Source organism: Leptonychotes weddellii, unplaced genomic scaffold (genome assembly GCF_054177405.1).
Source record: "Leptonychotes weddellii isolate Sample4059 unplaced genomic scaffold, ASM5417740v2 HiC_scaffold_4811, whole genome shotgun sequence".
Lineage (NCBI taxonomy): Eukaryota > Metazoa > Chordata > Mammalia > Carnivora > Phocidae > Leptonychotes > Leptonychotes weddellii.
In genome coordinates this window covers 1-11,312 of record NW_028015296.1, presented here as the reverse complement: position 1 = coordinate 11,312, position 11,312 = coordinate 1, and the positions used below count along the sequence as shown (strand labels likewise).

Genomic DNA, 11,312 nt, shown 5'->3' with positions numbered 1-11,312 from the left:
GGCGTCATCCCCAGAGCTCCCAGGAAGGGGCCAAAGCCAGTTGAATGTCCTGGAGAGAGGAGCAGGAGGGTCCTGGAGTGGAGGATTCACTCTCTGCATCTCTGTCCCATCTCTGTGGTCCGTCCCTGAACTTTTCAAAACAAGCTTTGGATTCTGGGCTTTGGGCCTTGAACCTGGGTCCTGGACACCCCAGGGGCTCAGAACAGCTGGTTGGTTGGCGTTCAGTGAGACAATCAGGCCCAGAGAAGGAATCAAAGCTCTGTGGGGCCGGGGCCGCTGGAGTCAGGCCACCTGGGGTGGGGGTGGGGGGTGATTGCTGGTGGGGGAAGAGAGCAGGTGGTTGAGTCTAAAGCTTTAGTGCCGGGGCCACAGAGGTGGGGAGGGGGTGTTTGGCCCTGGACCCACAGCCCAAGACAGAAAAGCAGGAGCAGATCATCATCCCAAGAAAGACCCTACAGAGGACCTCTGGAGGCGTGGGGTTCGGCGAGAAGTCGCAGCCCTGCTCCCCTGGGCTCAGGCACTTTTCTGTCTCGCCCCATCGCCTGCACGGAGAGCCTCTCAGATGAGGAACCGCACCTGGGGGTGAGGCAGACACAGAGGGGTCAGGGCAGGCCTGTGGCCCCTAGGAGCTCGTCACCTACCCACTACCCACAGGAGGGGCAGGACTCCCTGCCCCCAGCAAGATAAGGGACTAAGGCAGGCCAAGGCGCACCCCTTCCTTGGGGAAGCTCAACAGCAAAAGGCCCCACACTCGATCCCCCCCGAAAAGAGCCAGGGTTTCAGAGGAAATATGACAGGGCCTCCGTGCGAAGCAGGTTCTAGAGGGGAGGAAAAGCCTGTCTCAACAGCCCGCGGGCATGAGGGAGGGCTGTGAAGCCTACTGGAGTGGAGCCAGCTAGGCCAGCATGTGGTCTGCCGTGGGGTAGGGGGGCCTCAGGCCGTCGCTGTAGGTGTCGATGGGATAGTCCCCGTCCATGTCCATGTGCATGTCCAGGGGGTCCAGGGGCACATCGCTCGAGTACATGGGGCGGTAGGTGGCATCCATGTCTGGGGAGGAGAAGAAGGCAAGAGGACCTTCTACGGTCTGGCAGACCACCCTGCTGGACAGTCCTCGGTCCATCTGCAGCGGGCCTGACCCCCTCTCTAAACTCCCACATCAGCGAGCCTAGACAGGAGTATGTGTGGATACTACACAGTGGCTGCCATGGGTCCTTTGGCCCTGGAGCTCACATCCTTCCTTCGCTCCTTCGCTCACGTCCACAGAGATCCCACACCTTAGGCACTAGGTGGTCCCTGAGGAACTCTGCACACACTTACCATCTGCATAGGGTTCATTGATGGGGATCATGCTCTGGGCCTAAGGAAAGACACAGAGAAACGTTGGGGGAGGGGGGAAGGGTGGAAAATGTAGGCTCTGGGCTGGGGGTGGGCAGCTAGAGAGGCTGCTAGAAAGGGGGCCACGGAAAAGCAATGACCCCTCAAAGGAACAGAGGATGAAATGGAGTTACACAGTGCCCCAATGGGCTCCTCTCCTCAGGCACCCCCCCTAGGGAAGGTCCCACCATTCATGCTTGGGGGCACCCACAGAACTAGAGCAGCCCTGGGGACAGCAGTGCATGGGATGTCTTGAGAGCAGGTACCAGGAGCTGCCCCCCACCCCCACACCAGGATCAGACAACATAAAATTGCCACTCTGGCAGGTCAAAAACAGATAGTTTAACCTACTACTTCCATCTGCTAGAAATTGTCATCAATGATCCAGTTATAAAATAAAAATCTACAAAGTTGATAGTGTAGTAGGAGCCCCCTTAAAAGTGCTGTCCTTGTGCAGTGTGCAACTTGCACAACCATACACTGCAGTCCAGCCCAGGATACTCACAGCCTCCCAGGCAGCGGGGTCATGCTTGAAGAGGGAGTTGGTGAGCTCCACAGACACGCGCTTACGGTAATCTGGGTTCTTGTCCTCGGAGATGCGGAACAAGACAGCAGCAGCGTAGGTGGCTGAACAGAGAGAAAAGGAAAAACCAGTTCAGGCGCCTGCCTCCACCCGGGCTGGAGGACCAAGACCCAGCCCCCCTCTGCCACCCCCTCGCCCAGAGCACAGCCCCTCACCGGTGCCCTCGTTGTGGGAGTGCAGGAGCTCCATGAGTGGGGCCGAGGCGCCCTCAGCATCAATGGCATCAGCAGCCTCCTTGTCCTGGGCCAGCTCACACAGGACCCCGGCGGCCACGCGCTGGATGTTCTCCACTGACGAGTACAGGAGCTGGGGGGAGGGCGCAGGGGGTGGGCAAGGGGTGCAGGTGGGTGAGGTGTAGGGCAGGAGGGCAGCCCACCACCCAGCCCTGTCCATCTCCACCTCCCTTTTCTGGATTTAACACAAGGCTCCTACTAGAAAGTGTGGAAAAGTCTAAGGGAAGTATAAAGAAAAAGGAAAGAAAACCAGCACAACTCCCTTACCCACCTACGGCCTCTGGCGAGTTTCCATCAGGTTTTTATCATAGTCTTGTTTTATGCCTATCTATATAAATTTTGATCCCTGCTTTTTTTTTAGCATTTTTTTTTAAAAGATTTTATTTTTAAGTAGAGGCGCCGGCATGGTGCAGACGGTTGAGCATCTGACTCTTGGTTTTGGCTCAGGTCATGATCTCGGGGTCGTGAGGTCGAGCCCGCAGTGGGCTCTGCCCTCAGCGCGGTGCCTGCTTAAGACTCTCTGCCCCTCCCCCCACGTGCTCACTAGCGCGCACCTCTCTCTCTCTCTCTCGCTCAGATAAATAAATAAATCTTAAAAAAAAACCCAAGCCAACAAAAAAGATTTTATTTTTAAGTAATCTGTACACCCAACATGGGACTCAAACTCACAACCCCAAGATCAAGAGTCGCACACTCCGTCAACAGAACCAGCCAGGTGCCCTGCAGTATAGATTTTGATATTTTGATTCCTGGTTTTCTTTTTTTTAACCTCATACTGTAACATAAGGCATTTTCCTACGTTATTAAAAAATTTTTCCTAGAGGGCGCCTGGGTGGCTCAGTTGGTTAAGCGACTGCCTTCAGCTCAGGTCATGATCCCACGGTCCTGGGATCGAGTCCCGCATCGGGCTCCCTGCTCTGCGGGGAGCCTGCTTCTCCCTCTCCCACTCCCCCTGCTTGTGTTCCCTCTCTCTCTCTGTCTCTCTCTCTCTCTGTCAATTAAATAAATAAATAAAATCTTAAAAAAAAAAAAAATTTTTCCTAAAAATCTATGAGTCCATACTGGTAAAAAAGAGAGTACTAGAAAGCCAAACAATAAGAACAACAAAAACAAACAAACAAAACCCCTCATGGGTCACAACTGGAGGTTACAATGGCACCGATGATCCCTTACTCTGAACTCTAGTACTTAAAGGGAAAAGATTTCAAAAGCAAAAAATTCTTCAACTCACAGTATACAGCCATATGATGTAACAGATCATTTTTTTTTTTTAACCACTCCCTTATCATTGGCCACTCATTTTGTTTTCAATTATTGTAAGTAGCATTGTGATTGCTGACTGTAGGTATAAATTTTTGCCATGTTTTAAATTATGTTAAAATGATGTCACAAGGAAAAAGTCCCAGACTTGCGTGGAGCCCGACGAAGGGCTCAATCCCACGACCCTGAGATCATGACCTGAACGGAAATCAAGAGTCGGAGGTGCCACCCACGAGCCCTGGACATGAATATCTCCAAGGCTCTCCATATAGACGGCAGAATCGCCTTCTGGGGCTATTTCATCACATCTTTGCCAGCCCAGGGCACTATCCACCCCCCGTCTTTTCCCCCTAATTTGATAGTGGAGAGTGGGATCTCACTGGGAGCATCAGCTTCATTTCTTTAAACTCCTGGGGTTGAGCACTGCTTGTTTATGAGCGACCTGGGGATTGCTTCTGCCTCTGCCCATCTAACCACTGGGGTCTAGCCTTAGTGAGCTCTTTCATATGAAAGATATTAAACTCTTGTCTATTGTGATACTTGGCAAACATGTTCCCAGTTTGCTACTGACTTTTTCATGCTTTTTAGGCTGTTGTTTTGTTTTTCTTTTAAGATTTTATTTATTTACTTGACAGAGAGAGACACAGCGAGAGAGGGAACGCAAGCAGGGGGAGTAGGAGAGGGAGAAGCAGGCTTCCCGCTGAGGAGGGAGCCCGATGCAGGGACTCGATCCCAGAACCCTGGGATCATGACCTGAGCCAAAGGCAGACGCCCAACAACTGAGCCACCCAGGTGCCCCTAGGCTGTTTCTGATGTACAGATGATTTTAATGTTTATGTGGTTGAATCTGGAGATATTTTTCTTATTTGTGATCTCTTTCCTTGCTTTTTTTTTAATTTCTTTTAAGATTTTATTTATTTGAGAGAGAGACAGAGATAGCATGAGCGGGGAAGAGAGGGAGAAGCAGGCTCCCCACTGAGCAGGGAGCCCGACATGGGGCTCGATCCCAGGACCCCTGGATCATGACCTGATCCAAAGGCACACGCTTAACCAACTCAATCACCCAGGCGCCCCGCTTTCCTTGGTTTTGAGCTTGGAAAGCCATTCCCATGCAGGGATTTGCTAAGTGGTCACTCCTGGTGTGGCCACTTTTCTCCACACTCCTCCAAAGACCTCTTGCTGTGTGGCCCAGACCCACCAAACCCATGGTTGCCAAGCTTCCCCTTTCAGTAATGAGGATGAGCAGGGGTTGGAGGGTCCTCTCCTGTCCACCTGCCCCAGGCTCACCTGTACAAACAGGGGGATGGTGTTGAGTCGGAAGATCTCCATGCGGTTCATGGGATCCCGGGCGAGGATGTGCAGGGCTCCGGTGCAGCCCTCCACAATCTCCTCCATCCTCACACCGTCCTGCACAAGACGAGGCATTGGGGACGTGGCAACCAATGGCCCTTGGACCTGGCCACACACCCCCAGCATGACAATCTGACAAACCTCACGGGTCCTCAGAGTCCGCCTCCGTGACAACTTGCCTCCCCGCTTACACACTCGTGCACGCACACGTGCACAAACAGGACAACCCCGACCCCCAGGGAGGGCTCGCTCACCGTGTAGGGCTGCTGGGTGCCTGCAGCCACATGGCGCTGGGCATCCTGGTGAGCCTTGACCAGCAACTGGACGAGGCGGGGGATAACCGCCGCCTCCTGCAGCGGGGCGTGGTTTGCTGGGCACAGGGCCAGATTCCTGATCAGGCCGATGGTTGCCTGATAAGAAAAAGGACAATAATAGGGACATTTCGTGGACATCTGAAGAATCCCAACTTCCCAGCATCATCTCCTCCTTCCCTTGTCATCTCTCCATCCCCCAGGCCAGACACAGGCATGCTGGAAGATCTCCAGACCATGAGACCACTCCCAGCCCATGTCCCTTATTCCATAGGACCTGTGGGTCCTCATGTTCAACTCTTAATAGCCCCTGCTAAAATGATATCCCATTCCAGAACATTCTACCAGCCCCGTGCCCTGCCCCCACCCACCCTTTCTCTTAACAACCTCCCCCTGCCCCCAGACACCAGAGTCTTACTTGCTTTTCTGATAATTCCCAAACCCTGATTATCAGGGAGCCCTTGCTATGGCTGACCCCAAAGCTTCCTGCTTTAGTGATACTCATATTACAATCAATCCCCAGCAAGGCAGCTCTGGGAAGAAGCCTCCTCCCCAGGGCACCCCATCTCCCAGGGGCCTGCCATGGTACCTCAGGCTCTTGCAAAGCAAGCTCTCATCTCACCTGACCCTCAAAACAAGAAGCCAGGAAGGCGGGGACAAAAGTCATGAGAGATGAGGACATGAGCACAAGGTAGATGACCTGCCATGGTCACTTGTCACTTAGCTGCTAAGTCAAACCCTCCCCCCACCTCGGGCTTGCAGTAGGGACCAACCTCGAGGAGGGACCACATGTTTTTGTTTTCTCACTATGGATTTTAAAAATTCAATGTATAGGGGCGGCTGGGTGGCTCAGTCGTTGAGCAGAGTCTGCCTTCGGCTCAGGTCATGATCCCAGTGTCCTGGGATCGAGCCCCGCATCAGGCTCCCTGCTCCACGGGAAGCCTGCTTCTCCCTCTCCCACTCCTCCTGTTTGTGTTCCCTCTCTGGCTGTCTTTCTCTCTGTCAAATAAATAAAACCTTTAAAAAAAAAAAAATTCAATGTATAACTCCTTAGAGCCATTCTTATCTATACTGTCCAACTGTCTAAAATTTCACCAATGTGAGCCCCGCCAGCTGGCTCTCCTCGACCCAGGCAGCCCCCTTCACACCCTTAACTCCGTATGGCAGACACTAAATGTCCCCCCAGAACCCTTTCTATTTTTTGTCTTGTTAGCGTCCCCCCTGAACTGTAGCGGGACACATGGCCTTCTGACGCAGGACACTTTGCTAGCCTCCTTGTATCTAGATGTGGCAACGTGACCAAGACCCAAAGTGTGAGCGGAAGTGATGTGTCCCATAGACCAGCCACATCGCCTTGGAACCTGTTAGAAATGCAGCGTCTCGGGGCGCCTGCGTGGCTCAGTTGGTTAAGCGACTGCCTTCAGCTCAGGTCATGATCCTGGAGTCCCGGGATCGAGTCCCGCATCGGGCTCCCTGCTCGGCGGGGAGTCTGCTTCTCCCTCTGACCCTCCCCCTTCTCATGTGCTCTCTCTCTCTCTCTCTCAAATAAATGAATAAATAAAATCTTTAAAAAAAAAAAAAAAAAGAAAGAAATGCAGCGTCTCGAGCCCAGCCTTCAGGACTCGGGGCCTCTCCGTCACAGCAGCTTTGCCTGTAGCCATAACAGCTCCTAATCCCGCCCACAGAGAGCGCCTTCCCCTTGCTGAAGCCCTCCTGCGGCCATAGTCCGCACCTTGACCAGCGGCCACTGGTTGGGCTGGTTGAGCAGCTTGACGATGGCCGGGATGCCATAGTTGAGGCGCACGGAGTTCTGGGCCATCTCAGCCTCGGGGTGGCGGCTGGTGAGGTGGCGCAGGGCACAGACGGCAGGCTCCGTGATGTCATCCTTGTCGCCGGCACGCAGGATGGTGTGGATGAGCGCTTCCACGCCGCTGTTCTGGGTCACCAGCGTCTTGTTCTTGCTGTTGTTGCACGTCAGGTTGGACAGAGTGCCCGTAGCACAGGTAAGGACGTTGACGTCGTCCACACTCAGCTGGTTCACCAGAATCTTCAGCACGCTCTCCAGGCCCTCCTGTGGGTAATGGGGGAGGCAGCGGAGAGTGAGGGAGACCCCCCGCTCCCAGGAGTCTTCCCAAATCTGTCCAGTGGCGGCGGGGGGATGGCCTGACAGGGTCTGAAGCCCACTCAGCTGACAGTCAATGGGCCCTGCCCGCGTGCCTCGGAGCCCCCATCCCCGTGTGGCTATCCCACCGGGCAGCTGCTACTCAGAGCGGCTTGCCCACATACCCACAGCCAGCGGGCCGGCTGTGAACCCAGGCCTGTCTCTAAGCTTGTGCTCTTCCCTCCCACCCCCTGCCCCTCTGTGTCCTCAGACCCAGGCAGGGCCGGGAGGAAACTGTTGAGGCCACGTGCTTCCGTGGCCCGGCTGGCCTGCTCTTCCCGGCTTCTCATCTTTCTGGGCCTTCGTGCTGCCCTCTCAGGGGTCCCCAGGCCAAATGCAGTTTCAGGGAACATCACTGACCCAGAAGCCCCACTTCTCCCAGGGGGAGCCCGAGGGGCCTTGTGGTAGAACAGGAAGACTCTAGGCTCTGGGATGACACTGCTGAGTCCCAGCTCTGCCGTTTACTAGCTGTGACCAAGGGCCATTACATAATCCCCTGGGCCCCTGTTTCTTCACCTAACCACCTGGGTCCCCTATTCCACCTCTAGCTGTTGAAAGGGGTAAGCGAGCCAATGTCCACAAGTGCCTAGCAGGGTCCAGCACATGGCCGGGGCTGAATAAACAGCCTATTGATGGGGTGCAAGGGGCCTCTTAGGAATGGTAGTCGGGTTGGAAGGAGGGACCAGGAGTCTTGTCCTAAAACTGCATTTTTCCTTAAACTGTGTGTTTAGTCACCAGAGCCCCCAAGCTATCTCTTGGTACATTACTGCTGCTCGCCGCAGGATCTAGGTCAAAACTGTTCCCCAGGGACCACCTGAACTGCAGCTTAGGAACATCAGCCCCTTCTTCTATTCCCCTTCCTGAATCCTTAACAGCCATTAGAGCCTTAAGCTAAAGGGAGGAGGGATTTCAGGGTATTTCCAGCCTCAGCCACAACGGGGCAAGATTTATTGGCCTCAGGCCTCCCACGGCTCCTAAGGTCAGAGTTGCAGACAGGAGCCTGCGTGCGGCAAGAGGGGAGGATGAGGTGGCTGGAGAGGTGGACCCAGGCCCAAATGCCTCCCTCACCTGTTTGGTGGCCACGTCCGAGAGGTTGCGCAGGGTCCAGAGGCAGTTCTGTACGAGGCGGGGGCTGTTGCTTGTCAGGTGTTTGCCCAAGGCCTGCATCCCACCTGGGGCAAGGGACAGGGAGCACGTCGGCCACGGGGAGCATGGCTCACCAAGCCTGGCTGCTGGACAAGGCCCCCACCCCAGCCGTCCTGGCCACGTGGGCCATCCTTGCAGGCCATACTCACCAGCCTCCACAATGGCAGGCTTATTGCTGGGACACACAGACAGCACCTTGAGCACACGGCTGGTGGTCCAGAGCAGCTTCTCATAACTGTAGTTACGCATGATCTGCACGAGGGCCTGGGGTCCTCCGTTGGCCAGGATGATGAGCTGAGGGGGGAGACGGTGGAGAACGAATGTGAGACAGACAGGAAGTATGACAAGGAACAAGGAAAGGAGAGGGGGCGACAGAGCTGTCACTACTGAACTTCAGCGAAAACCTGAATAGCTTTTGTGACAACTAAAAATGCCAAAATTTTGAAAAAAGGATAATACACAATGCTGACAAGGATGAGGTGAAACTGTACTAACAGACACCACCACTACCAACGCTGTAAGTGCTACAATCCTTCTGGAAGGCATTTGGCAATCTGGGTAAAAGCAGAAATATTAAAAACCCTCAGCCCCACTGTTGAAAAAATTGTCCACTCTTTGGGAAAAGCTGTGTGCCCAAAGATGCTCATTACAGCATTGTTTATAAAGGTAAAAAATCAAGAGCACTCTAAATGCCCTCCCTAAGAATAACGTCTGGGGCCCCCACTTCATGAAATGCTATTTGCCACGACAGAGGGTGATTCTGAAGATACAGGGAAAAAAATTTTAAATACACAGAAAACAGGGGCGCCTGGGTGGCTCAGTAGGTCGAGCCTCTGCCTTCAGCTCGGGTCATGATCCCAGGATTCTGGGATTGAGCCCTGCATCGGGCTCCCTGCTCAGGGGGAGTCTGCTTTTCCCTCTCCCTCTGACCCTTTTTGTGTGCTCTCTCTCACTCACTCACTCTCTCAAATAATAAATAAATTCTTTCAAAGAAACACACATAAAACAGATGCAAAGTTGTACATTTGCCAAGGCTACACCACGTACAAATACGCCCACAGGACGGCCCTGCAGGACGCACATGGAGATAGCGGTGGTTGTGTGAGGATGGTGACATTTTTTCCTTTTCCTTTTCCTCAAAATATTCAGCTATATGATGAAAGATGTACAGCTGCGTATACTCATACATTTAACCTAAAAAGGGTAAGGAGGTAACCTAAAAAGTGGCCGGAAGCTGCAGCTGGACAGAAGGTGATGCTCCGCAGGACTGCGGGGCTGGGCTGGGGGCGGCGCACAGCCCACCTTGCTCTCCTGGTTGCCGTAAGCCAGGAGCTGCAGGCAGTCGGTGGTGATGGCCAGGAACTTGGGGTTGTTCTTGTTGAGCAGGGGCACCATCTTCTGCAGCCCATCTGCCAGGCGCACCGCCATCTTGGCGCCCTCCTGGTAGAGTAGCAGGTTGTGCAGCGTGGTGATGGCATAGAACAGGACTGACTCCACGGGGGAGCTGGGACGACAGGCAGGGCGTTAATGCGAGTCGGGTCCCAAGGGCCTGGCGTGAATGTGGGCTACCCCCATCCCCAGGAAGCCTTCCCCATACCAACACCCCTGTGGAAACAGCCCTTGACGAAAACATCATTGTCCCTTGAGCCCGGCCCCACTCGGCCCCGCTCGGCCCCGCTCTTACGCACGGAGCGCACAGTGCGCACCGCTCCTCTCTCCACCAGGACCACGACTCCCTCTGCACCCAGGGCTGAGCGCACAGTAGGTCTACTAAGGAACTACCACATGGCAGGCCATGTGCTAGAGCGGTCCTGTGAGGGGATCAGAGTATCTCCAACCTCAAGGAACTCACAGCCTGGCGTGGATATAAGGAGAAAGACCAATGAATCTTGCAAGCTGGGAAAGATATGGGAGGCAAGGAACTCTCTCTGCTGTTCCCTCTGCCTGGGATACTCTTCCCTTCATCTACCCGGGCCAAACCCCACTCATCCGTCGGCACCCTGCTGTTAGAGTGCACAGAGCTCTGAGCAATCGTGGGCAGACCGCTCCCTAGCCTATACCGGATCCTGGGAACTAACCTGCTAGTTTCTTACATGCCGTCTCCCCTGCTAGGCCGTGAGAAGCTGAGCCCCAGGCCTGGGCATGGGGCTGCACCTGGCACACAGTAGGTCCTCGATAAATGTTGTATGGAAGCCCAAGGGAGGGGAGTCCCCAGGATCCCACAGTGAGTAGGGGTGCGTACCTGAGCATGCGGACCAGGGCAGGGATGCCGCCTGACTTGAAGATGGCAAGCAGCCCCTCGCGGTGGTGGGAGAGGTTGTGCAGGATGCTGGTGGTGCAGCGGGCCGTGTCCAGGTCACTGGTGTTCTGCATGGTGCGCACCACGGCTGCCACCAGCTGGGGCGAGCCCATCAGCGCCCGCCGCGACGCCTCTTTCTTGGACAGCTGGTTCACAATCATGGCTGCCTTGGTCACTACCACCTGAGGGGGAGGGGGAGGGATGGGAAAAAGTGAGCAGATGGGCCGGGCCAGCTGCCACTGTGAGATGAAGGGGCCCGGTGAGCCCGTCCACAGAGTTCAGACGGACCCAGCTCAAACTCTCCCCCGCTGATGTGGCCCGGGGTAGGGGGTCCCCTGTAGACACCTGACCTCTCCCCTCTCTGCCCCGCCCCCGCCCTGGCCAGACCCCTCCCAGACCGGGTCCTCATCGTTGAGCAGTTTGGTGAGTTCAGGCAGGGCCCGGGTGGCCAGCTCGGCATCATCCTGGTAGTTGATGAGATGCACGATGGCTGACTTGAGCAGCTGGGACGGCTCGGCCAGCCGCTGCAGGTTGGTGCTCTGGCCCTCCACCTGGGTGGCCAGCAGCAGTGAGCTGTCTTCCCCTGTCACACCAG

The 11,312-nt window shown here is 55.0% G+C and overlaps 1 protein-coding gene across 1 annotated transcript; it reads right to left on the bottom strand.

The window, feature by feature from the left end:
* Positions 1–313: 313 nt before the first annotated feature.
* Positions 314–11,306, bottom strand: JUP (junction plakoglobin). Its single transcript, XM_081810981.1, has 13 exons — positions 11,116–11,306; positions 10,661–10,899; positions 9,721–9,922; positions 8,568–8,712; positions 8,341–8,444; positions 6,844–7,182; positions 5,055–5,210; positions 4,738–4,857; positions 2,113–2,263; positions 1,880–2,001; positions 1,318–1,357; positions 882–1,047; positions 314–576 (listed from the first exon to the last, which is right to left on the bottom strand). The coding sequence occupies exons 2-12, from the start codon at positions 10,876–10,878 to the stop codon at positions 896–898; spliced, it is 1,749 nt and encodes a 582-aa protein (XP_081667107.1). The 5' UTR covers positions 10,879–10,899; positions 11,116–11,306; the 3' UTR covers positions 314–576; positions 882–895.
* Positions 11,307–11,312: the final 6 nt, after the last annotated feature.

Bases quoted from the DNA above. Each gene is read 5' to 3' on its own strand.
- JUP (XM_081810981.1), bottom strand. From the start codon at position 10,878: ATGATTGTGAACCAGCTGTCCAAGAAAGAGGCGTCGCGGCGGGCGCTG. The intron at 7,183-8,340 runs GTGAGGGAGGCA...CATTACCCACAG, and splicing joins CGGACGTGGCCACCAAACAG to GAGGGCCTGGAGAGCGTGCT. The intron at 1,048-1,317 runs GTAAGTGTGTGC...TCTCCTCCCCAG, and splicing joins CAATGAACCCTATGCAGATG to ACATGGATGCCACCTACCGC.